Genomic DNA, 27420 nt, shown 5'->3' with positions numbered 1-27420 from the left:
AGACAAGATACATTACTGAGCACTGGGCAATCAAGAATCCTTCCTTCTTCATTTGTAGTGGAGATGGGAATTGAAGCCCTGGGTGAAGTAAAGATATATCTCTCAGGTGCATTGTCACACACTATTGTTATAAGGACTCTAGTGAGCTCTGACACCTGTATTCATTTTAGAAGAGGAATTGGAAATGTTAGGTTATTCAAGGTAACACATAAATGGATAAGGCCAAGCACTTTTTCCAAAGTTGTCTTCAGTGCAGAAATCTAAAATCAAGAGCAACAGCATTAAGCTATAATATGCCAGCCTTGTACTTTGCTTAAGATCTTGGCAGAGCAATAGGCTTGTTAAAAAAAAGGATGGGAACATGGATGCTGGTACTGGCCCCAGTAGAGTCAGAATTCAGCTAGAAAGATGCTGCAATATAGGAGCTGGCACAACTACATCTCCACACCTCAGGACAAGGGGGGGCATATCCAGATGCTTTCACAAACCCTGTTTTGGAGGCCCTAGGGCAAAAGAAAAGCAGGTCAGCTCAGAGCAAACCACCACAGCACTTTACCAGCACAAGAAAGTGCTGGTAAAGAACTTCACAGGTCACCTACTTGAATGATCAGAGATGCTGAGAGATCTAAAGAGTAGCTGGCAATGACTGAGCTCTGCCTTAAGTGGGCTCTGTGGGAGCTGGACATGACTAGAGTCACCACTGTGAAGCAACAACACAACTAATCTGTCAGGTCTGGGAACTGTCAGTGACTGACATATAATACCTGTATTCATAGACTAAGCCACTCTAGAGGACTCTAGTCCTCATAGACTAAGTTGCTGTTGGCCAAATTATTGGCTGCTTGGTAACCTTTGTGTTTGGGGACTGCTAATTGCCAGCAAGACATATTTCTACCATTAAGAAACACCATGCACTTTGTATTGTTTCTCTGCTTAAAGTTCTATTGGAAATGGCAAAGATTAAACAATCTTTGTTTAATCTTTGCAGAGCAGAGAAGCAGACCACTTCCATAACCTAAACAAGCAAGGTGGAAGAGTACCTGAGGTATGTAAAAGAGTCCCAGCAGATTGGCCACAGCAGTAGAGACGCCAGAGCCGGTTGCCCCCACGACTGCAATGGTGGAAGGGATATGTTCTGAGCAGTTGCAGAATTCATCCAGGTTCAAGGAGTCTATCTTGTTCTGGGCCACAAAACTCAGTGTGGCCTCCAGGGCTTTAGAGACTGTATTACAAGTGTCAAATATCCTGTATCCCAAGGTCATGTTGGGAAGGAGAGTTGGGCTACTGTTTATTTCTTCTATGGCAAAGATCATAGCCTGGAGCCACCGGAAGCCTCGAAAATTATACCTGGGGGAGCAAAAATAAAAATAAAAATAAAATAGAGTGAGAAAGAGGGAAACAGCAGAGAGGAATCTAGGACTGAGGCAAAGACAGAGTGAAGAATTCCAGATACAAAAGGCAAAAGCGACTTATGCCATTTCTTGCATCCTACTAAATTTAGAAAATTTTGCTTTTGTCTTCAGTGGTTACAGAAGAGGCACATTTGTGCTATGGTTAGATCTGGCTTATAACTTTTCAGTTTGAGAGTTCACTTCAGAGATCGTGAGTATGAGATGAACTTTTCTAAGTCCCCTAAAATCTGTGAAACTTGAAAGACAGCATGTCTGGAGTGTTGACTCTGGCCTGTCCCTTCTGCTCAGGACCCTAAACCTGGATCTTGTGATGCCTGAGCAAATGCTCTGACACAAAGCTACACCTGCGAGGTTTCCTTCCAGGTTCCTCTGACATGTTTCTGAATGCAGATGGCAGTGTCTGCTAAGCCTGTGCTGAGTGTGATGCTGCCAGGGATTTGGGCTCAGGGATACTCTGTGTGTCAGCTCCTCATGGCTTTAGGCAGGCAGAGCAGGCTGAGCCACAGCACTGGCCTACTGCTGGATGCACAGGTGCCTGGGAGCTCTGCTTGGGGAAATTTGGCTTCACATCACACACTTCACTTTGTGAGAGAGAGCACAGTCAGCCTGTTTACATCAGAGAACAGAGACATGCTATAAATGTAAATCCAATCCTAGTATAAATTGCTAACTTGTCAATTAGATATTTCAGTGCCTTCCCTGAAGGAGTAACTTTTCTCACTATTATGGTACTCTCATATATTTGCTTTAGACATGAACTCAGAAGATGCCCTCAGAGCTGGCCTGTGAAATTGGAACTGTTTCTTGAAGCCTTCTCTCTTCTCTAAAATGGAGAAGCTGAGTTTTCTGACTATCTTGCACCTGTGCACGGAGCTAACCCAGAGCAGGGGATTGGTGCAAATGTGCTGCAGGACCTGGGAGTCCTCGTTTCAGGCACTGAATGGGCTGGCAGGGAAAGAAACTGATGCAGGATGACTGCTTATCAAAAAAAGAGACAAACTTCTTTGTGGAAAGCAGCAGGAAGAAAGTATCTTTGATACATGTTATTCTCAAATTTTACTGTGTTTTCTCTTGTAAAGTTGCACAGGCAATCAGTTGTGTGTCTGTGAGGCTGCCACGTTTCAGGGTAAGTCAGCTGGAACGGCAGAATATTTCATGAACTGAAACCTGCCCTTCCTTGGAATGCACTATGGGTCAGGATAGCAGTTAGCTTGCAGTTTTGTGTTGAGTTACAGCTGAAAACAGGAAAGTGTCAATGCTCTTATGCTTGAGATCCATTGGGAAAAATAACAAGCCCCAGAACTGGAAAAGCCTGGAAAAATAGCCTGCCCAAGAATAGATTCTACATGAAATGCTAAATTTTAGGTTTCACTTAAGTTCCATTTTGAAATGCTTTGAGAAATGTTTCCATTACCAAGGTGAAGATTTCTAAAGATAAGCTTCATGAAATCAAAAACTTTCAATCTCTGAGATGTATGATCTGAACATTTTTAATTGCTGGATTAAATTAATTGCTTTCAAAATTGATGTTAGCTATGGCTGACGTTTTCAAAGCTGAATGAACAAAGTCACATTACTTCCATTCCAGGAGTTTTATCTGATTCACCTGGGATCAGAATTTCTAAAGATATCACAGCTAAGGTTTAAGTCTTAAAAACTTCATTTATTCAACTTGACTTCGCCTCCTCCAGACATCTTTGGCCAACTTCCAAATGAAGTTCAGCTCTGAGGCTGAGCTCAAAGACCAGACAGCACAGTTTCAGTACAGATCTCTTAGGTCAAAAACTTTGAGGCCAATGAAAATGCTTAGTTATAACTTGTGACCAAAGGGACAATTAGCTTTATTAACATTACTCTTTAGAAACATGAGAGTGTGGATTACTGTTAGAAGTAATTTGGCCATTTAGAATATTTTGCTTTAGTTTCAAACCATTAAAGAGCGAGATGTCATGAGAGTGCTCTGAAATAAAAGGGCAAGTCTCAGAGGGATCGAGTCAGTGAGTGCTGTGTACAGAAAGATGTGTTGGTCACACCACTGGTCACTAATGCACACTGGGATAAATGGAAGCAAGAAGGGGTTTTGTGACACTTCTTTTTAAAAACTTATGTGTGTTTACAGATACTTTTAATTAAAATACGAGTAGGATTTGAAGCAAGGACCATATTCAGGCACATCTAAGAGCAAAATCTGAATGCATTTTCTATATTTAAAGGGAAGACTGATGAGAAGCTGGAAAGTTCAAAGGTACCACTACACTACTGTGAAAAGATTCACACATTTGAGTATATGTAAAAGTAAATTTAAGCCTGTTTACACTAAATTATACAGGTAAAGTATGACACAAAGTTATTTTGCCTGCTTGACAGGAATTTTTATTTTTTTTTAAATATCACAAGGTGGTATCTTCAGATGGTATCTTCAAAAGCAGTGAAGTAACTGGACTGTCTTACCCTTGACTTCAAATAAATATTTGATATTTAATTCAGTAAATGCAGACTAAGGTCCATGATACACAGTTGCTTTTATTTTCCTTTATGACATATGCTCCTAATTAGTGTATATTTACATTATAAGGCCTCTACTTCAGGTACTTGAATTTGGATGTTTTTATTTTAGAGGAGAAAGGAGAGTAGGGGCAGTTTTCTGGGAGCTAGACTCCAAAATACCTTTGAAATGCTTTCAATAATTTATCTCAAACTAACCTAGGCAGGAGACCTGCAGTTCTCTTCAGTTGCACCTCTGTTGGTAGCAGCATGAGCAGATCAGGAGAAGAGGATCAGATGGGATGGAGACACCACTCCTCACTTTGTCTTCTCTAATTCCTGATAGATCTTCAGACAAGCTCTCATCTTGTTAACTGATACAGTGTTGTATCAGTACTGTAATACAGATATGATCAGATGAAGGTAGTGCTGTCAAACTGATCTAAATGAAGCAAGATTTTTTCAATCTCTACGAATGGAAATTTAGTGAATAAGTTCTCTCCTATTGTACTGTAAGATCCCAGAAAGGGGCTGCAGATAGGCTCCTCTTGGCTTGATGTGTACATGAGTGATTGGTAAGAGCAGCCTTTGAACCTGGCAGTAGGTCACACTGATGCAGCTGACCTCCTGTGCTACGCTGCTGCTGTGATTAATTTGACTAGTCACTGGAATGCTCTGTCATCCGTGCAGAAATTTGTCTGGTAATTTCCATAAAGAAACTGCACAGGATTTACTAACAGAAGCAAACTTTCATTAGATTTCCAGAATATTTAAGTAGTCACTGGTATTTTCCTGGTGGAAAACAAGCACCCTCCAAAATTCATTTTCTGGCAAATTACTTTACAGGTATGTTTGCATAGTCTTGTATTTTAACATTTCTGAGATGTCCTGTTATAAAAAGTGGCCATTAAGCTCTAAATGAGAGTTTAATGTAAATAATTCAGAGCCCACAAGTGTAGATGGGAATTTTTATTTACACCAGTTCTGTAAATGTTTCCCCTCTGATGCCTATTCTGCGACCTGCCAGTGTACTCAACCCACTGATCTTTCTAATCTCAGACAGGAGCACAAACAGAGAGAGAGAAATCAGAAACAATACCTCCACACATCCTCACTGTAACTGCCACATCTGCAGAGGACAGATGTGCAGCAGACCAGTTTTCTACATAATAAATGTGTCTGTCAAATGGTGCTCAGAATGGCTTAAATGTCTCAGTCAGTGTTTCAAAGCAAGGGTACATAAATTATGAGACACAAGGCCACTTCATGGTTTAAGCTCCCCATAGTTCTGTTTGTTTGTCTGGTTTGGTTTTAACAGATCTTACTGTCTGCATCCAGCAGGGAAATTGGTCCTGATCCTGGTTGGTCTCCATAACGAAAGAATTCACAACCTCATGTGTATTCATGACCTTCATTTATCACACTTACAAGGCACTAGGCAATAGAATATGAAGGAAAAGAAGGAAAAAGTGAAAGCTCTGAATACAGCTTTCACTTACCCTCCCATATCTGACAGGTACTTATATTCAAAAGCCTGCATATGCCTTTTGCCTCACACCAGCACCCCTCCTTCTCTAATGGTTGCATGCAAATACTAATTTCTCTGTCCTCTCTAGATTTCCAGTAAATTAATTACATGTTATTGCTGCTACTACCACTGTTATTTCTAAGCTATGCAAAGTATTATACCTGCAGTCAGCAGGTATAATGAGTTGCTTACCCCTCTTACAGTCTAGGACTATGGGTGAAGGGTATTGTGCAGACAAAAAAAAAAAAAAAGAAAAAAATTACAGTTTAGAAGGTGAATGGAAGAAAAAGTGAAAAAGGATATAATTTCATCTTAGGAAAAAAATCCTAAATAGCTTGTTATACATTCAGGTCTGCAGTGGGATTAGCAAATACATCTTCAAGGGCTAAAATTTAAATTCTGTTTTCTCAGATGGACAGACAGACTCAGTGGGCTAAAGAGTCCTGGAGCTATACTCTGTGAAGTCCTGCACTATGACATGGGGAGAACGTCTCACCACAGTTTCACATCCTAAAAACTATGTGTCACAGCGTGGGAACTTGGCTAGACTGCTGATCAGAATATAGGAAATATCATTAAAAATTATGACCTAGCAACACCATATTGACAACACTGTATCTCAGCTCAGGAGAGATATATCCTTACTGCAAGCAGTTCATTATGGTAAGAGGAATACATGGGTATGGTCCATCTGTGCAATAATGCCAAGAATAAGACTAACGATACCACCATGACCACTACTGCTAATCTACCTGAAATCGAGAAAGGGCAGAGAAATCTGGTTGTGAATAGGCCTCTGTGGGTGCTGACAGGGAATGGAATGGAATGGGGGTCAGGGCTTGCTTGTGCTGTGCTCAGCCTCTGCCTCCACTGCACACATCAGATATGCATCAGCAAATGTTATAAGGAAAGTTGCTGCAACAGCACCTGAGGCACACAAAGACAGAGGGTGTATTTCTATCAAATGCGGGGTCCTTGATTGCTGAAACAATAAACAGGAAACGAAATTGCTCTCACTTTTTGTATTCGTATCTGACATTTAGTGTGGCAAAATCACAAGTATGTTTTTACTTTGGATTCTACAACTCCCTGCTTAAAGCACAAAGATGCCTTTTCAGTAGCAACATCACAAAAAGACAGATTGTTACTCTTCCCTTTTCCATTCACTGCTGAGTTATGTATATAATTTTCTGAATAATTATGTGCAAAGTATGCACAGTATGTTCAGGCCATTATGTAAGCTAAGTTGCAGAGAAAGATGCTGTGCCACAAGAGCATGAAGAAGGTGAAAACTGAAAAAGTGGAGAGAAAACTGTCCTATCCATTTTTAGAAGCCCTGTTTGAGAGCATAAACGTGGCACTGAACAGAGCTAAATGTGGGAGAAAATGTCCAAATAGCACAGATTAGGTTGAACAGTCGTCAAAAGAAAGGAAAACCACATTATCTTAAGTTGCTTGATACTGAACTCCACAACCACACACAGGGTTTCAGTGGGACCCTTAGGTCTTAGTTTCAAAGCAAGGAGCTTTTCACATGGTCTGATGACTTGCTGCTGCTGCAGCCCGGTGTGGGAGAGTATGAGTAGAGAGAGAGGATGCTCATACTCCCAGAGTGACCTGAGTCTAATTTTCTTATGTGATATGAGACACAACTTCTTGTGTAGTTCAGAGATTAAGCTGCACACAGCCATCTGAAAAGGGGGCAGGTATAACACTGATTACCCTCTGCTTTGAAAACATAAAGCAGTGGTGAAGAAGGCTCAGATAAGGGTGACAAGGGCAGTTAAAGGTATGGGGCAGATTTAGCACCTTTGGTTTGACTGACCAGGTACAGTCACATTTATTTCCTGGTCTACTGAAGTTCTTGAGGCTGTAAGACTGGACAGGTTTACTTTGTGAAGAAACTAGAACATATATATTTTTTTTCTCCCCCCAAAAATACGGGTTTGATAATACCAGGCTAGTCTATTGCCCAGAACTGAGGAAACTCACATTGATATGTAAGATTCTTACTCTTGACTTGAAGAATGTATTGGACTCAAGAGTCGGCATGCACAACCCTGCCACAGCCTAATACCTAATCAGAGAGTCCAAACCCAAAAAGAACCACCATATCTGTGTTGAGAGATCTTTGTACAACTCCAGCCAGAGGAATTTTCTGTCTTCAATACTTCTAAAAATAAAAAATCTTTCAGGAAAAATATCTGCTCTCAATTTGACATGTACCAATAACAAGGAATACACATAAATATTCCCATTGGTTAATTGTCTCCATCATTAAAATCTGATGACCGGTCTCAAAAAGTCTTCTCAGTCCAACCTCTTTTGAATTAAACAGGTCCTCCAAATGGACATTTGCTGGTAAAGATGTGTGCAATGAGGAATTTCCAGTCATCTCTGGTCCAATCATTCCCTTGTTCCTTTCGTAGTTTCTACTGCCTTGCAGCTAGATCTCTGACCTTCATTCCTTCTCCTTTTGCATTATGCTGTCAACTCCCAAGTTATCCAGTTCCTTGAAGGACAGCAGCAAATGCCACAAATGCCTGCCTCTGCAGTCACCTTTTTTCTCTTTTGCACCTGCAGCTTCTTGGTGCAGGGGTAAGAGGAACACAGATTTTATCCAGGCAAATTTCAGCTGGAGGATGCCTTTTAGCAGATCAAATGCCACCCAGATGATCTCCCACTGTGTCCTTAAAACACCTAGTCTGGCTTTTCAGGATTTGCCTGTTGTTGGCAGTGCTACCTCATTACCATGCCTTTTGGCAACCACACACTTGTAGTACTTGTGGCAGAACATTTTCCAGTGATTCGTTTCAATAATGTGACCATTTCAAGACAGTCACTGAGGCTGAATCACCATCGACAGAATTGAAAACCACGTTCAGTTTGCAAATATCTACATTGTCCTGCCTTCCGCCTGGAGCAGGTAAAGAAGACAATGCTTTCCTGCATTCCACTTTTAAAATGCTGCATTTGGGAGAGAAAAAAAAATGCTGGAATGCTGGCAGAGTTTCTTGCTCCATGAAGTAGAAATTCCACATACATTTAGTTCATGACTTTCCTGTGCTGGCACAGAAGAAGCCAAAATAATCTCTGCTTAATTACATTTCTGTGTGTTCCCTATGAGAGCATCTGGGGATGATCTCATAATGTAGATGGACGTGTCTTGCTCAGCGTCTCAGTGGGAAATCGCACCTGAAATCTGTAAGCATAGCAGGAGTGCTGTCAGCCATTCTTCATTGCCATCTGCAACACAACTATACTAGATCCCCAGTGTACGATGAGAGGTCCAAATAATTCCAGGTACATAATTTTTCACATATGATTACAGAAGAAGCCCCATAACACTGAAGTGTTTTCCTGTGCATGGTCATGGGAGAGGTCCACATGAATTTCTTATATTTTGTTTATATAACGTTCCAGTTGTAATCACTTTCTGTCTCACTTTCCACTTTTTCTGTGTATTATGTGCAGGGTTGTAAGGTTAAAAGTTCCTCATGTTTCATCACAAAAATGGCTACATTTCAGTAATAAGAGAAATTGTTTTCATGTGCATTTGTCCCTTCAGGGTTAACTGCCAAACACTAAAGATAAAACCTATATACACCATTTACACAAAAGAAAAGGACTCTGGGTGAGGAAAGTCTGACCTTTTCAAAGGTCCTAAAGAGACATTTATGTGTTCAGTAGGATTTTCCAAAAGCAGTGACCTATCTCACTTTCACCTATCCACTTGTTTAGGCAACTAAACTGTTTGTAAAAATGTAGAAGGTGCCAGGCAGACGTGGAAAAAAAACCCAATAAAATCTGATTTCCGATATTTTGCTATGCATTACTTTAATCAAATGAACTAAATGGCACTATGGGTTCTTTTACGTCCTTCTGCTAGGAAAGCTAATTTTCAGATACTAATCAAATGTCCACTGTGAATGGCTAGATAGATCAGTATATTCCTATTTTGGCAGCTCCAGGTAGTACAAAGATTGCCCTCTTTCACTGTGCAAATATTATTTATGTTACTGTTTAACTTGTTTTTTCTATTATTTACACCAATTGCCTCTAAAAGCATCAGATTACAATGTATATTTACACAATGTATAGAATGTCACTTCAAGTCAAGAAAGGTGAAGACTTCCCCAACAAAACTTTTTATTTTCCCTTTTACTAGCTTACCTTATACACTCCACTGATTCTGGTCTTGATTTTAGATCCTGGTCTTTAGCAGCCACTCCGAAGTGAATGGGGAACAATCCTCCGAGAATAATGTCTCCCTTCTTCTGTGCCCGTTGGTTTGGCCCATAGGCAGCAGTGTTCCAGGTAAATAGCAAAAGAATCAAGCAGCAGCTATATAAAGTCATTGTTCCTCTTTTCACCAGGGAGTTATAGGATGCAAAATTGGTAAAGATGATGTAAGAAAGCAGATGTCGTAATGTCTAAGCTTTTTCTTTCCTTAATACAGCACAGAGAGGATTTGGGGCACATGTTTGCAGGGAGATAAGCAACAAGGTGGGAACCACAGAGCTGGTGTTTCTCCCTCTGTCTTCTCCATTGCAAAACAACTATTCAGCAGTCCTTCTTTCTTCATAATCAAAGCATTACGGAGAGCCCATCTCTGAGAACTGCAAAAGAAAGACTTGAAAAGTGATCCCAACTACACACCAGTGCTCCACATCGCCACGATGGTCCTGCTTTATCAAATCACCCCCTCAGTATGTCCCTGAAGCTGGTCCCACTCAACAACCCACCTGCGACACCTTACAACCTAGACAAAGCCAGGCACTCCCGTGACACCAGCCACACCTCCTCAAACAATGTCAGCTGCCTGATTTTCTGTCACATATGTAAGGCGGCCTAAATCTTCTGGTGTGACTGGTCACAGGAGATGCTGTAAAACCTACGATGAGGCATCCACGAGCAGAGCACACTGTGAGACCTGGATGGGCAAGTGGGAAATAAGGAAGCATCAAATGCAGTAAGAATCAAACCTTTCTCTGAAACAAATAACTGATAATCTTTTGGTGTTGGTTCATCCCCTCCTTTCCATACATCGTTCTTAACTCTGGTTTGAACTTATCTGTGCTAAAAATGAAACCAAGTCACAAGAAAGAGTTCTTTCACATTGAAAGGGAGAATGACTTTCAGGGAATCATTTGAAACCAAGATATTTCTCCATAATGTATCATGAAGGCTTGAAAGGTTCGGTAATCATATCATTGAAAGCTTAGCTACAGAAGCCTTTCAGCCCTGCTTCCTGGGGATGAGAAATATTGCAGCTTCTCCATGCTCAAGCACGTCTACAGGCTTCCCAAATGAAGAACTAACTTAATTATGGTATATGAAAATGACTACAGCTCTGGGGGAGGAGGCAGAACAAAAATTCATGAATAGCTCTTCAGCCTATTTGGAATAGGTCTAAAAGCTAGTAATAAAAATCTGAAGTTAGTCAAATTCGAAGTAGAAGCTAGGCATACATTGTTAATCCTGAGGACAGTTAATTGCTGAAAGAAGTCATCAAGCACTTCTTAATTGCTGAGAACCTTTTTATAAGAATGCCTTATTATGCATTAAATGCATATTTGATCTTCACCTAGGTAAAAAAAAAGAGCTACTGCAGGGAAAAACTGTGATCATGGGACTTCTTCTAGTAGCCAGTCTTAATGATGGTGCATGCTGTATGACCACCAAGCACTTGGAACTATTTCATATATTTTTGTTATAATGAAGGTCAGATGCAGCAGTCAACGAGAGAAGAGAGACAAAGCTCACATCGTTCTCACACCTCTGTGGTCAACGCACCTAGACAACTGGGCAGACACTGCAATTCTCTGTGACGGGTCCGCTCTAAACTATTCTTTGGCCCTGGCTTGAACAAGTGCATTTTTACTGGCAAGAGCAATCAAATCTTTGTCTAGGTATCAAAATAGCTCTAGGTATTGGCATGTGGCCCTTTGACAGCTGGATGACAGAACTTTAACCAGAACCAGGATTAGGAGGTGACAGAGCAGTGCAACAAGTGAGTGTCCCCAGGCATCTGGGTTCACAGAACCACAGAATATTCTAAGTTGGAAGGGACTCACAAGGATCATCTAGTCCAGTTCTTAAGTGAATGGCCTGCACAGGGATCAAACCCTCAGCCTTGGTGTCATTAGCACCATGCTCTACATGCTCTAACCAGTTGAGCTAATATCATTTTTCCTGGCACATAAAACAGTGGTTTTGGCTTCTTCAGTGCCAAACAAACTGAAGAACAAAACACTTTTCCATGTTTCAGTCAGGGAAAGGTCATCTTTATCCCACCACTTATGGTTTCAGAAAAGATATAAACAGTAGTAAAGTGCCGATACAGTGTACTGAGGTGAGGACCAGCACAGGCAGGGCCAGCATTTAGAGGTGAGATGTTTGAAACAGGGAGAATAATTTATGAAGAGACACTGCAAAGTGATGGGATGGTCTGACTAATGCTGTTTAGCCCAGCTCATCCCCTCCCCTGACTCCCTTCCAGATGGCAAAGAGACCTGGGGGACTGCAATGCTCCTTCAGGCGCAGAGATGGAGACAGCCAGCAACGAGGTCCCCTGAGCCTGGGCAAGGAACGTGCATAGGACTTAACCAAGGTGGGACGGGGTCAGTGACTTCCCCATCTACTGCGGGAAGACAGTGAGCCTGAGACCACAGCCTGCTGATTTACTATTTTTCTGCTTTTCCTTTAATAAGCCTTTTTTTTTTACCTTTGGAGTTATGCGCTTATGGAAAAGGAAACAAGATAGACAATGTAATTTAGTTTGCTGGGATGCTATGGAGGGGTTTGGGCCGATGCTACTGAATATTTAGGAACAACTCTTCCACACCAGAGAGTACATAGCTGAAGTATTAAATGTAGAAAAAAATAAATTCACATTCTTATTTCTCTTTTCTCACAGTAGACAAAGTCAAAAGACCTAAACTGGTAAAATACAGTTAATTTTAAAACAGCATTTACAGCACTTAGTAGTCCAAGATGTCATTCAAGAGCATGGCAATGGAATAGACAATGATAATAAAGTCATTCATGGTATAGGGTAATACTTGGTATCCCCCTGGATAACTTGCAACTAGTTGTTCTCAGGGACAGGATATAGAACTGAAATAACACCAGAAATGCTGTCTGGGAACAAGATGGGCTGTGTATATACAAAGAATATCCCTGAGGCAGCACAATAAGGAATAAATATCCAAATATGCACTGGCACAAAATGATACCCAGAAAAAGCAAAACTAAGTATATGCTTCCCTCCTCATAAATCTCAGTGTCAAAATTTACAACTCTCCATACCTAAATACCAGCTATAGCTGGAAAACCAAACTCATTTACTGGGAGACACGGGTCTCCCAGCTGCTTTCAAGTGCTCTCCATGCCTGAGGATGACTGTATTTGAAAATACTTATTTCCCAATGAACAGTAGAAAGCTTGCTGCCAGATAATATCCTCTAGTATCAACTTCTGTTGTGGCAAATTTTCCTTCGGTTCTCTTTTCTTTAATTAGATTTAAAGGAAAGCATTAAACAGCCAATGATTGAATTACCTGCTAGTGCATGACTCCAGACATAAAACTTAGCAAACTATAGGTGGAAATGGTACTACTAATAGAAAAAATTACTGTGGTCCTGCAGTTTTCAGCTAATAAATAAAAGAAGATTAAATTAACAAGCAACTGAATTAAGATGGAAGGTTGAGATCCGTTGCTATTTTTTCCTTTGCAAATGTTCTTACATGTAAAACATTATTTAGTATTAGCACTTAAGTTCTTTGCTTATAAGCTCTTCAGTGCAGAACACCTTTTCCCTGTACATATATTCAGCAAATGCAATTCCATAATATTACTTATGGAAGAAAAATATTAAAAATGAGTAGTCATTTTCATATTTTTTGACACAGCCATATTTTTAATCCCCCTTCCCTTTTAAAAATAATCTTCAATATTTTTTCCACTCTTGTTTGTTAACTACCAGACATCTTGATTCTGAACTCTCTTGGAAGTGGAAGTAGCAGCTATCTCACCTAAGCTTCGGTGGAGGAACTGAAAGTGGTTCCAGGAACAGGTGAGACATCAGGTGACTGTTGTCATGGCAGAAACAGCTGAGGTGGAGAGAGATGGTACCCAGGGTACAGTTGTGGGTATTTGAAAAGGTTACAGCAATTGGTACCATTTTGCTAGTTGAATGAATGTTTTAGTTGTCAGACTAAATCATGCAGAAAACCCAGAAATGTTCAATAAATCTTTATTCTTTGGGTGAAAAGAACTGAATGTCACACTCATAGCATATATTACATATGAAGTGCTTATCAATCAAACAGTAACTAACCACAATCTACAAACAGCAGCTGCTCAAGTACCTACAGTAGCTGAGTTGGAAAGGATCTCAAGGGATCATGCAGCTGCCCCTTAGCCCAAGAAGGGCTCAGCAATAGTAGTGCAATTCCTGGCATATTTTCTCTAAAACTTTTTGAGGAAGAAGACCTGTCAGACATCCAGGGCAGCCTACTCCAATGCTTCTCTACTCTTACCAAAGCAAATGTTTTCTCAAGTCTAACTTGAACATTTCTTTTGTTATAGCTTAAGCCTGTCTTCTCCCATTTCTCGCATGCAGGCCAGTGCCTCCCTGCTCATAATCACCTTATTTGGGATTTGAATTCACCTCCCCCTTTTCTCTTCTTTTTTCAGACAAAACAAATTAAATTAATTTAATTTTTTTTCCATAAAGATTCTTTCCCGAGCTCAGATTATTCCTGTTTCAGTCCTCTGGCCTCTCTCCAGCATGTCTCCACATTTAGTGGAGACCAGTGCCCAGAAATGGACACAGTGTCCTTGTTTGGCCCTTACAAGTGCTGAGCAAAGTAGTAGAATTACTTCGCGTGTCTTGCATGCTACGGCCCTGTTTATACATCTCAGCATGGCATTTGTCTTTTTTGGAACAGCGTGATATTGTTAACTTATGGTAGATCATTAGCTGAACACAAAGCAAAGTTCGGCATGTTTATATCCATAAAGCCATGAAACCTCAGAAGAAATTGTCATTTTCCAAAAGCTTTTCCCTCACATTCAGTTCAAAGGTAGAATCTGCTAAACTTCATCTGATCATCCTGGTTACCAACAAGGAACCAGCATGCACAAGCTCAGCTGAGACTCTCAGGCTTTCAGGACCTTTTTATAGCAGAAAACTGGGGGAGATTCCTGATCATGCCCATGGCAAAAGGATCGTCCCAGATCCAAAAAGAGCAGGTTTGTCCCACCTCTGGGAGGCCTAGATGTCCCACGGCCAGAACAGTCTGCTCGTGAGGTTGCACCCAGAGCTGGGTGGTTTGGAGGAGCCAAGCTGCTCAACCACCCCTTGGGGCCTGCTGGGCACAAAGAAAAAGCTTATGAGAACTCCAGCTGCACGTCCACAAAGCACTGCTCCACCAGGAGACTCGCATAGAGCTTCTTTGTTTTGATAAACCACTGTTTTCTGATGAAATGCTGCTTTGTCAGAAAATGCTCAAGCACACTCTTCAGCTTTTGATTGTTGAAGTTTCAAAGTTTCTATAACTTTCCAGCAAAGCTCAGTTAGGGGCTGTGGAATCTGATAAAATAATTAATTACTGGCTGGAGAGTTATACCTTGTGTAATGCAGGTGCCAGAGCAATTCATTAGCTTTTTTGTAGCTTTTAAATCTGAGAATCATTAAGCCTCACTTTAATGAAGAGTTGTAGTTTGCTACAGTGACAGAAACTCTTCAGCAGATATCCTGCTGTACCTTGAAATTCTTTCATTAATTCAAGGTGTAGGGTTAGATCACGGTAAGGTTGGAGCCATGAGCAACATACCTCTCCTCAACAGACAAGGAAGAGGTTCAAGTAGAACAGAAAACAGAGAGGATATACATCATTAACTTTGTGTCCAATCATCTCATTGCTTAAGATGGCTAAAGAAGGGCACTTCTCTGGACAATGGACGCAGGATACAAGCCTTCACAGTTCCAAAAGCACACCAGACTTCTAGTGCTGAGGTACCATGACAATGCGAGAAAACATAAATTGTTCACAGTTGTCAACAGAGCAGGCATTACCTCAGCACCTCTTTGGTCAAAATTAGGGACAAGCACATCGAAGATGCAATGAAAACCAGACTGTTGGTGTGCTCAGATGGAAAAGCTGTGCTTGAGCTTTGTGGAATTAAACTGCTCAATCTTTAAAGGTGGCAAGTATAAACTGAAAATTTACTATGAAGAACTTATTGCCAATGCAGAAAAGCACAATTCTTACACAACACACTGACCAGAAGAAGGAGATTTTTATCTGGACAAATAGCATGATTTGGAAATGGAATCTCAGCCTTGGAAAAGTTGGGAGAGTTCTGATGGGTGTAGAGCAAAATTCAGATATAGAATAGAGACTCTTCTGAAAACATTACTGATATGCTTGGTTTTGAACTAAATAAAAAATGTGAATGTTGGAGCTTTTACTGAGAATAAGATTTTACAATATCATCAAAACCACAAGACCATCAGCATCACCAGAACAGTATTTCCATGCCCTGCTATTAGCGTCAGGGCGTGTTATCTGTTGTGGATGGAATTTTTCTGGCAGGAATTAAGATGCTAATTCACTATTAGACTACAGAAAACGCAGGTTAAAAAATGATACATTACAGTCACATCTTGCATTGCAAAAGCTAAGAGGAGGCCAAAACCACAGCATGCACATTGGCCATAGTACTAAAGAAGCTGCTGAAGCTCATAAATAATAAGACCTGGCCAGTTCAAATGAAGAAAGCCATATACTTAGCACTGGGAGGAATCGCCTGTGGGAGGAAAGGTAGGCCTAAGAACATGTTTAGTTTGGTCATGAAAAACCTGAGCACTTGTGATAGAGTAACATTCCCAATTCTCCAAGATAAACTAAATATTAAAAACAATATAGTAAACTAGGCAATTGTAACATTTAATTCTGCTGCACCTCATATGCCCCACATTGTTAAGTTTGTCCATGAGTTACCATTTAAGTTTCCAGAATTTTTGTATATTTAACATTATTTTTATGCAGCAGCCACATCTTTAGCTTTTCTTTACTCCTAAGATCATATATTGGTGTCCAAATAATACTGAACCTACTGTGAAAGAGTGTGGAGTCACACCCTGATCTATGTTTAGCACTACAAAATACCACAGTGACAGAAATATGCCTACGATATCACCGCTGATACTCTGCTCAACACAGAAACTTGAGAACAAGGAAGCCTAAACTGTCAGAGGCTGATGTCTGAGATATAACAATATGGAAAATGGAACCAGGAGTAAAAAAAAAAAAAAAAGAACATTATGTTTCAAGGAGTTTCGACAAATCTGGCTGTAGTAACAGTAGTCAAAAGAGCATGAGCTCCTGGCTCTTGCACAACCGGGTAAAAATCCAAACCTTCCCACAGGCAGCATTCATCATGCATGGATTTAATGTGGGGTTACAAGGCCTCTGATCTCCCTTCCACTTCAGTCCTGGCCAAGCAATATAGCTATGATTGCATGGTTTTTTTAGCAACTGTCTTTCTATCAGGCTTTGGGGTTCACGTAACACTTTTCAGGTAACTTGCATCAGTGTCATGTTCAACATCCCTATTCAGTGTGATTTGGGTCCTGCAATGTGATATCCCTTTGTGGAAAGAATTCTGTGTTTACTGATGGTGGGAAGGAAAAAACCAGAAGTGGTAATAGAAAATACCTTAGAGACTCATCGAAGGCACTCAGCAAACACCATCAGCAAACGCAGAGCTGTAAGTGGTTTTTAAGTGCTTGGTGGAAATCTATGTGGAGGGTGACCTATGTCTTTGGAGTAATTTCTACACAGATGTGGCTGTAAGGTAGCCTGAGAAGCAGCTCCAGGGACCTTATAGGCAAAACTGGTTTTGTTCTTCTGAAGGGTGTTTTCTGCAATAAGAGTTAAGGCTCATTGCTGTAAGACATATCACAAACATCTGAAACAAATACTGGAAGGGAATAAGACAATTCTGCAACTTCTCATCTTTCCACTCCTGTGTCTTCTTCAGTACAAGTGCAGTAAAAGTACACTCGTGTACACACATAAGAGGGAGCACTGAAATGCATTCAAGGCACCCTACTAAGCAAAGCATTCTGCTCCATCCCCAGTGCTCACAAGGAAATGATTTGATAAGAAACAACATGTGACGAATGCATTAGATTGCCTAATGAACTGCTAAGAAATGCTGAGGAGCTTCAGCACCAAGCAGGAGCCATGCAGAACAGCAGGGCTTGGCGGGATTTCCAAGTCCTAGGAAGTTCCAGAGTCACAGCAGCCCATTTGCAGCCTTTTGGGAAGCTGCCCTAAACCCACTACTTATTGATTATGCTAATTTATGCTGGGAGCTGCATCAGACCCTTGAGCAATCTCAGATTTAGAGACTACAGGTACCGGGGAATCCATCTTGTCTACATCTTAGAGCTGTCCTGTTTTGCCTCTCTGCATTCCAGATTCTGACCTGCTCTTGTTGTGCCATGGTTTACCAACTTGGTTGTTTCCTACGCCTCCTGTTAAAAGCATATAATCTTATTTGTTGTTTAAAGGGGACGAAAAGATGCCTTGGACACAATACCAGTCTAAGGCTTCTTGGTAGTTTCAATGATTTTGTCTTCATGTACGGGGAAGCTTAAGGGAGACCCTTAAAATCTGCAATAAAATAGGAGGCAAAATACTTTGCTAAGGTAACATTTTTTATTAAATCAGTTTCTCTAACTTCCCTTGTTTCTAAAGAAAGCCTTACCCACCACATTAATAAGTATACATTCCAGTGACAGCTGTTTTACCCCACTCCGTATTTTTGGGATGTGGCTAGACGTTCCTGGACAGATGGAGAAAGAAAGCCTGGGGGATGCTCTGATGCTCTGCAGAATGAAGACACTTTACACTCTTGTGGTATGGTGCATATGGCACTGGGATGTGGTTTGCAAAATTTGAGTTGTTCAGACTTTTGCCTGCAGGTGAAACAGCCGTGCATTCAAGCTGTGTGCCTCTCAGGGTACCTTACATTCCTGCATATTATATATACATTCCTGCATCTCAAGCAAGCCTTTCCTGTACATTAAACACAGAAGCTTTGCCAGCAAGTGTCACTCGACTAAGAATTGCTCTTAATTCTTAATTTGCAGAATTAATATCTTTTCTGGGTCTGCCCTTAGGAGGTACAGAAGTGCTAATGGGCACTGTGTTCACAACCCACAGAAGTGAAGTCCACCACTGCTCTACAGAATGAACCTGCACAGGTAACCGGGAAGTTTCTTCATCCTTCCCAGCTCCTAATCTATCTTATTTCTCTCTTACAAGAAACATCTCTGGAACGACAAGAGGACTCAATCCCCCTAGCAAAGTCCTTCTTCCTCGCTCAGCATGCCCATAAAACAATATGACTGTGTTACACTCTTTGCATCAGGCCACTTCTTTTAAGATAAGCTTTTCTAAAAGCAAGTGAAAAGAAGCTTCAGCTCAGTTCTGTAATATTAATAAATGCCAACCAAAGAACACAATTTATGAAACTGTGTTGCTCTAGTCTGTCTTGGAAAGAATATGGAGCAACTATCCTAGTTATCAATTCCTGGATGCTTTATATCATACACTTCCCTTTAATTTTTGTCTCTCATTCTTCTGTTTAGAAAATAACAGGTTAGAAGGTCTGGACACTGGGGGAGGCCATTTTGAGCTGTTTTTTTCTGTGCTACATCGTGAGACAGAAAAGAATAGAGAAGTGGTGGGAGAAATGCCAAAGCAATCAGTCATTTGTAAGTAGCTAAAATTACACAATTTAGTGCAGTGTTATTCAAAAGAGATGTCACACTTTTTGATTGGCCAGCGTTAGATCTGCTGGTTAGCAAGCTGAAAGATCAGGGGACATAAAATAACAGAATAAGAACACTAGAATAAGGCAAAGCATAATTATCTTTTTGTATTTCTCTGAACTAATCAACCAACTTTTGATCATTCCTTTACAAATTAGCAGGAGCAATTAAGTTCAGATCATGTAAATAAACATGAGAAGAAGAATCTGCTTTGTATCAGCAAAATTCTTCTTTCCAAAACCTTCTGCAATGCATCAATATTAGATGCAAACCACTAAATCTGTCTGTTAAGGGCAGCTTTTAAATAAACTAGGATAATATATTTCTGATTACCACTGGATATGGTTTTTTGAAAGTGATGTTCTCCCACATCCATGTCAACAGATGTCAAACTGAGTATCAGCTGAATCAAGGCTGATTCAGGCTCTTCTCTAGGATAAAAATAAATACAGATCTTAGAGCTGCACATTTTTTTCAAATCAGACTTTATCAGGTTGCTTACAAAGGAAAAACATATTTTGCTTAGTAATTTCTTTTCATTTTATTTGATTTCTTTTTTAAAAATCTCTGCATCTGAAGCAAAATGCTTTATTTGGTCCTTTTTTTTCCCCCTGCAGAATCCTCAGTGAACCAAACAATAAGGACAACTGTAATTCCAAGCCAGTTTCAACATAAATCTAATTCAGAAGAAACACTTACGTACGTGCTCAACTTTAGTGAGACTTGACTTTAATGAAATTTAGTAGATTCTAAAAGCTTAGCATGTTCTTTAGTGGTGTGCCATATCAGAGACTAAAGTAGCCCCTGGCTGGCTGCTCCATTCTCATTTATACTATTATTAAAAACAAATAAACACTGTCTTTGTGTTGGATGGTTTCTTTTTACATTGAGTCCAGCAGGATTTATTAGTAAATTCTTATGGAATTTTTGTTGTCTTTTTTTTCTATCTTTTCTCTTATGTTTCTAGTTCTCTGCTGGCCCAGGATGACTTTTTTTTTTGTTTTCCCATTTTCCCACTGCTTATTTTCTCTTCTATATGATTTTCTGACCAGAATAATTATTGTTCCTTTTCCAGTTTTCTTCTCTCTCTTCCTTTCATTCTAATACCAAAACACTCTTTTCTATTTTTATATTTATTTTGCCTGTATACTATGTGCAACCTCTTCCTGTTAAAGAAGGCAGGAGGGAAGAGGATCCCCAGGAAAGGAAAAAACAGATTCAGTGTAAAGGGGGGCTCAGAAAGCTCATTATAAATGTTAAATTCTAGCAAGGATAAAAGTTCTGCTGAACACATAAAATCATTAAACGTAAATCAGAAGAAGCAGAGGAGAAACTCAAGAGTAGAACTGCAGGCGTGAGGGCAGGTGAGTAACTGGCACAGACAGGCACATGCCCCACTCTAGTCCTACAGTGAGAGAAGGCAGGTTTTGCTGACTTTTCCTTGCAGAGCTGGCTTGTGCTAGCATGTCCCACGGGGGCTGGAGCACAGGGAGGAATACAATAGTGTATGCTACACACTGACCCCTGAATGGGAACAGTGACCCTTATCTGCCTATGCAATGTGCTGGAAGATCAATGTGATACGCAAGGACATGTTTATCAGTTATGATTATTTATATTAGTCACCTAAGAAATGCTGTCTGGACCTGTGGGCTGCACTTTCCTGCTGAAGATGTCAGCAAGATGATACCAAAGACCTATGACATACAGTCAGAACTGGCAAGTAGCAATACCAAAGAAGCAGCACACAAGCAGCCAGCATCCCTTGCCCCTATTGCTCCATCTGCCCTCTTCAGGAATGCATCATATTATTTACAAGTTTGTATGAAGCAAAATTGCCATGACAATTTGTAAAAGATGGAGATGACAAGTGTAAACATTTTTTCAATAACCACACTTAGATTCTTTACAGAATTCATCTTGAATCCTACAGGTGTATGTTTTCTACCCTGTAATGAAGGAGGAGGATGGAAATCGCCATTCAGATGCCAGTCAGCAGTTCATTTGGTATAAGAGCCTGCCTCTAGCAGTAGCCAATGATACCTGCTTAAAAAATGTTGTGCTAGACAATTATAGGGCTAATGTCTTACAGGACACTAGCTAGCACTTGGTTAAAGCCCTAAGGAAAAAGTTTTGTGAAAAACAGCCTTAGTTTTATAAAAGTCAGCCCTAGAATAAAATAATTAACATCTTAACTTTTTTCAAATTCATTTCTTTTCACAGCTGAGACTCCAACATTCTCCTTAACAAAATATCTATATCCCTGAGTGATATTCCCCTATTGAAAATTCCCCATCACTCTCCTCAGCTGATACAGTCACCTAAGATACCACAATCTCACCTGTGATTTTTTATTGCATCACCACTGGAGGTCATCAGAAGCTTCAAAGAGTCATCAAAATAGATCTCGAACCCTCACCTTAGCTTTTTCCGGCCAACTTTGGCAGTTTAGCTTGAACTGCTGAGACAATGCAATGAACCAAATCAGCTAGATTGGGCATTGAAGAAGACCAGGAGCATAGCTCTTGCTGGGGAGACTGCCCAGCTAAAGAGCATGCTGTTTTAAGAATAAAATCTCAAACCACTACAACTAGATCCAGAGGAACATGCCTAATAATGCTCCAGTGTGGGCTTCTATCGAATACATTTATTTCAGTAGATCTATTGTGCTTTTAAACAGAAAAAGGCTAGGAATTGTATCTTTCTCACTTCTAGGTTCATTTAGCTGGTGAATTCAATATTGCAGCTGATTCTACTAACACATTCTTCAAGAAGTTTCATATGATTTAGCTGGTAATTACTGCTTAGTGAGAGTAAAGACAGCAGAACTGAAGTGCAGGTAGGGACAAGCAAAGCTATTCAGCTTCTAAAATAGTCTGTATTCAGAGCAAAGGACTTCATTCATTCTTTTCATTGTACAAAAATAAAATTCATAAAGTGCACGTGTTAATTTTCTTTCAGCACACAACATCTTATGTTCTTAAAACAGCAAAAGATGGAAAATTACCATCCTTTCTGGCAAAGCTCCTCTCTGAAATAAAGCAGGAGGTCCCCAGGCTTGCCTTTGAAAAGTCTAATTGCTAAGCTTTGTGTTCTCCAGTTTTCTAAATAGAGCCTTTCCCCCTTGTGTTAGACATTACAACATAATTTTTTCTAGTTCATAATTTAAAAATGATTGGTGAGGGATACCAGAGCTTCAGGGCAGGACAGATTACATCCTTCTCTACCTCATTTCTATATCCAGCACAGAGAGTTCCCAGCAGCTTGGGAGTAGAAGCAAATACAGGGTTTGTGTCATGGAAAGAGTCGAAGAGCTCCCTGCATTACTGCACAGACTGGAATGGTACTAATGACTTGAAGGCCCGCATCTGGGAAGGGTGCCTGCATGCTGGAGTACCAGCTGTCTGCCAGGAGAGCAGGACTGCCCACTACAGACATAGGGGCAGGGAGGGAGCTCTTGACCAGTGAGTTAAAAACTAATATCAGAACCACTGGATATTCACAGTCTTCACAGTCCTTTTTGTCACATTGTCCATGAATCAGAAGACACTGTGGCCACCGACTTCATCCGTGCAACCCTAAGAAACACAGGCACGGTAACTGACCACAGCGTGGCAACCTCTCATTAACACAGTGTTTTTTAAAATACTATTTTTTAATTGACTTCCCCCTCACTCCTTTTTGAAGGTGATCCTTCCGGAACAGAAAAACACTCAGGGTCACACTCCAGTGAGCCCCAGCCACCTTGCCTGCCTGCCAGCTCTGCAGCTACACACGCTTCATCTCCGGGACGACAGTGTGACTTTTGGAGGCTCTATGCCTCATTTAGCCCTGGTAATGGCCTAAATGGGTTGGAAAAATGCAGGAGCAGGAGTGTGATAAAGAAACAGCTCTGCTGTGCTTATTTAAGTAAGTGGAGAAGAGGAAGAGAAGAGAGAGAAGAGAAGAGAAGAGAAGAGAAGAGAAGAGAAGAGAAGAGAAGAGAAGAGAAGAGAAGAGAAGAGAAGAGAAGAGAAGAGAAGAGAAGAGAAGAGAAGAGAAGAGAAGAGAGAGAGAAGAGAAGAGAAGAGAAGAGAAGAGAAGAGAAGAGAAGAGAAGAGAAGAGAAGAGAAGAGAAGAGAAGAGAAGAGAAGAGAAGAGAAGAGAAGAGAAGAGAAGAGAAGAGAAAAGAAGAAAAAGGAAAAAAGAAAAAAAAAAGAAACAAAAAGAAAACCCACATTTTCTACCTTGACTAGATATTTATGTGTGTAGCCTTGTTTATAATGGGGCATTATGCTACCTGCTTGTGCTGCTATGAGAATTCACATGTCAAATGAAGGAGTACCAGGAGAGGGTCAGACTTAGATGAGTGTGTCCAGTTCCAGTAATCTTTTCCACAGGAGATAGCCCCTCACCCCCCAGGCTTCACTCCATCCCCGCATGGTTCTTAATAAGGGCTGAGATAATTGCTGCTTTTGGTACCTGTATGGGAGGAGAAAGTGAGTGGGAGAAAAGGTGAGTGAGAGGAAAGGCAGGTGACAGGAGTGACTCTTTCAAGAACAGCGATGGAAGGAGCTCATGCCATTAACCCAATGTTCATTCACCATTTCTCAGCCACACTTTACCCTTTCCTGGGAGGAATCTTGCTACCTACCGAAAGAAAACCATTCTGCTCTCTCTTGAGCTACTCCCAGAATATTTCCTGGCACCCTATAAACTGCCCAAAGAACGAAATGCTACCCTTGCCCTTGGGAAATCTCAGAAAAAGAACTGGAGGGAGCAAATACAAACCATTTATAAGTTTCAAAAGGTGAGGAACCTCTTCATTTAGGGATCTGTTCTCCAGCATCAATGAGAGTGCAATACCAGGGAATGAACCAGACTCCTCTTTAAAAGTGATAAAGATAAACCAAAAGTGTACTTCACAGTGGAAAGGACAGCCTTCCCTTCTGATGGTCCTTTTTTAATGTGCTTTCACCATTCCCAACAAGATCCCAGCTATTTAACTGACTTTTTTCCCTCCCTTTCCTATCTGAGGGGGAGTCCTATGTTATCTCAGAATGAAGCATCCTTAAGCTGGAGCCAAAACTGCTCATAACAGCATTGAAGTGACAGAAGTGCTCTATACTTGCCACTGTGTAAAGGACAACCTATATCCATTTTAGCTCTCCACCTTGAGGACTGGTACAAAATATCCTGTGTTTTGTTCGCTCTAGTATTAAAACTTCCAAGAACAGATACTTGGCTGATAAAATTTCCAGGGGACCCACCTGTAAATCAGAACACATTCTTACTGGTGACATCTTAAAAATCTGATTGGGTTTTCGTGCTCTTATTTACATCACAGCCCTATAAACACTCCCACTAGTGCAACAGCAGGGGCACCAAACAGCATGGAGCAAGCACGAGCAGCCAGTGGGAGGGAAAAAAAATCAGGGATTTTCAGGCAACCTCTCATGCTTCCTTTGGGAAACTCACTGGAATTGTTTCTAATAACGCTTTACTCACATTTCCTGCCTGCTTCTTATTTCAATTTCCTTGATAACTTGGAAGTTAAACTGTGTCATGGGGGACGTGCTGTACCTGTCAAGTGGCTAGTAAAAAAATGATGGTTAAGTTTCCCAGGGCTCTAGGGGTAACATAAAAATTTCCCTGTAGAAGCTCAATAAAATTCAGCCACAGAATTGTTTCTGATGAACTAGAAGTTTTAAGTGCTTGTCTCAATCTGGCAATTGCCTAGGTACTCATACTGGTGATGTGCTTACAATTAGGATATGCAAGCAGAATGTGGCATCAACCAATACAAGAGGACTGGTTCTACAGGTTAGGCTTGGAGCTTTAAACAGGACAAACTTTAAAAGTTTAGAACAATCATCATTCCCATTGACTGGTAGTGTAAAATCAAATGGGAAATGTAAATTCAAGTGTTAAGCCAATACAATCATGGACCAAAAAGGCACTTCTAAGCAAAAAAATATTTACGCTACACCAGAAGCTATCTGGAATAAAAGATGGCAATTTAAAATACTAAAATTCACTGATCTGTAACATGGAAGAAAGGAGAAATTAAAGTTAATAACAAATTCTAAGATACAGTGTGCAGGAAAATTATGAGGGAAATTTATAAAATCAAGGAAATGCTAAATAGTTAACAGAGGTAAAGAGGCAAAAAAGACATTTTTACAAATATAAAATGTGCTTGAGACTGGCCATGAGCCCACTGCTAGATGCGGGTGATAAAACTGTAAATGACAATCAAAAAAGGCGGAAATATCCAATAAACATTTTGTCCTTCGCACACTGTTTTGTCCTTGGAATGAAGCTGTAGAATGTATCATCCCATATTACGTCAGCCCAACAAAATTCACTGTAGGTAATAAAAGGAGATGTGAGACGAGATCTGCTAAAATTAAATGTTTTCAAATCAACAGGCCTGGAGTCTTACATAAACTAAATGAGGAGTTCTCTGAATCACTAGTGTTGATACTGAACAACTCATGGAAAAACGGGAAAATTTCAAAGGGTCAGAGAATTGCAAGTGTATCTAGTTACTAAATAACTACCAAAAAAGGAAGGCCCAGGAAATTATAGGCACCAATATAATATATATTGTTATAAATATATATTATAAATATGTACCCCAATATCAATCTGGATACAGTAATGAAATTAAGTTAGTATTCTTTCTAAAAATCAATGAGAAATAAATATGATTAATCTGAACCATATTTAAAAAAAACCCCACTGTTCTTTTTATGAGGTAATGAATAGATAAAGACAACTATGTAGTGTACAATATGGACATGTTCAAGGCATATTACTGACCAGTTTAAAACTTGTAATTAATGGATTCAAAACTAGTTTATGGATAGATCTCAAAGGTTTTGTTAAAGGGATGCTATCCATGAGGGGAGTAATTTCTAAAGATCACTCAATCTCATTCTCAACCTATTCCATATTTTCAAATCAGTCCCCTGGATTGTAAAATGAAATCATATTTGTTAAAAGTTGAGACAAACACAAAAGCTAGCACTGAAGAAGATGGTTTTAATGTATGAATGATCACTAATTTGGAATGTACAAAATTACAACTCTCCCCTAGGCACCAGTGGTTTTCTGTGCTGTGCTCAACACACTCATCTTTCTGGTGGCTCTGCATTGAAATGAACTCTATAACTAAATCTCATGTTTCAAGGCTTCTGTGGACAGCCTGCAGGAGGGAGAGGACAGTTCTTTTTTCTGATGCCCAATTAACCCACACACTCTAGGATGCTTGAAGGAAGACAAAGCTTCACTGATTGGCAGCAGTTAAACTGGGACCCTGAAAAAGTTGCACCAGTGTCCTGTTAGGACACAAAGGATCTATTTTTTCTTAAGTGCGTATGTTGGTCTATCTTGCTCACACGCTGAGGGTCAAATTTAAAGTCAGATATGGAATTAGGAAGGAATTTTCCATCCCACAAAGATTGGCGAGAATCCCAAGTGCAGCTAACTCACTGTTTTCTCTTCTTATCTCCCTAGACTTGCACAGGGAGATGCAAATAACAAACTTAAACCCAGAGACTTAATAGATTTACAAGATTTTAAAGCAAAAAAAAAAGGACATGTTTCTTCAGGGGATGCAATCACTGCATGACTCAAAGAGGCTTGTTTCTCCAGAGCCTACGTGGAGCAAAAGACATGCATGGCGTTTCGGTAAAGGGAGGGTATATGTGATGTATGTCTCACAACAGTTTTACTAAAAGCTCCACGGGACATAACTCAAGCCTCAGGACTTAAGGAAAGTCAGTTTTGTATAGAGGGTGCTATAGATGTGTCATTGTCATAAAATGAGAACAATGCGGCACTGAATTCTGCTGCAGATCACCTAAACTTCAGTTGCTGAGGATTAACTCACTTAGCAGAGTTGTGATGTTTCAGCTCTTAAAGTCCACCTAAAAAAACCACCCAGAAACCAAGCTAAAAAGTAGCCACTAGTTATAACTCTTAAAACTACTTTTGGTGTTGACATATCAATTTACTGACAAGGAAAGTGTTTCCTATAGTGTCAGCACAGTAAAAGTTGAAGTCTAGGTCACATGTATACTTGTCTCAAGCATAAACAAAAAACCCTGATAAGTTCCAGATCCAGAGCCCTTTTCCTGTGGGTGCTACTGTAGTG

The 27420-nt window shown here is 40.3% G+C and overlaps 1 protein-coding gene across 1 annotated transcript in view; it reads right to left on the bottom strand.

Moving 5' to 3' along the window:
• Positions 1–27420, bottom strand: part of CASR (calcium sensing receptor) — a 75018-nt gene that overhangs the window by 31917 nt on the left and 15681 nt on the right. The window contains exons 2-3 of the mRNA XM_039388919.1: positions 9598–10043; positions 1041–1347 (exon numbers count right to left, since the gene is read on the bottom strand). Of these exons, the coding sequence (XP_039244853.1) occupies positions 1041–1347; positions 9598–9782 (492 nt within the window). The 5' untranslated portion in view covers positions 9783–10043. The remainder of the gene's footprint in view (positions 1–1040; positions 1348–9597; positions 10044–27420) is intronic.

This window comes from Pipra filicauda, unplaced genomic scaffold (assembly GCF_003945595.2).
Source record: "Pipra filicauda isolate LSUMZ 115617 unplaced genomic scaffold, ASM394559v2 scaffold69_size3009148_pilon, whole genome shotgun sequence".
Taxonomy (NCBI): domain Eukaryota; kingdom Metazoa; phylum Chordata; class Aves; order Passeriformes; family Pipridae; genus Pipra; species Pipra filicauda.
The sequence above is the reverse complement of the archived record's forward strand: the minus strand, read 5'-3'. Positions and strand labels throughout refer to the sequence as shown.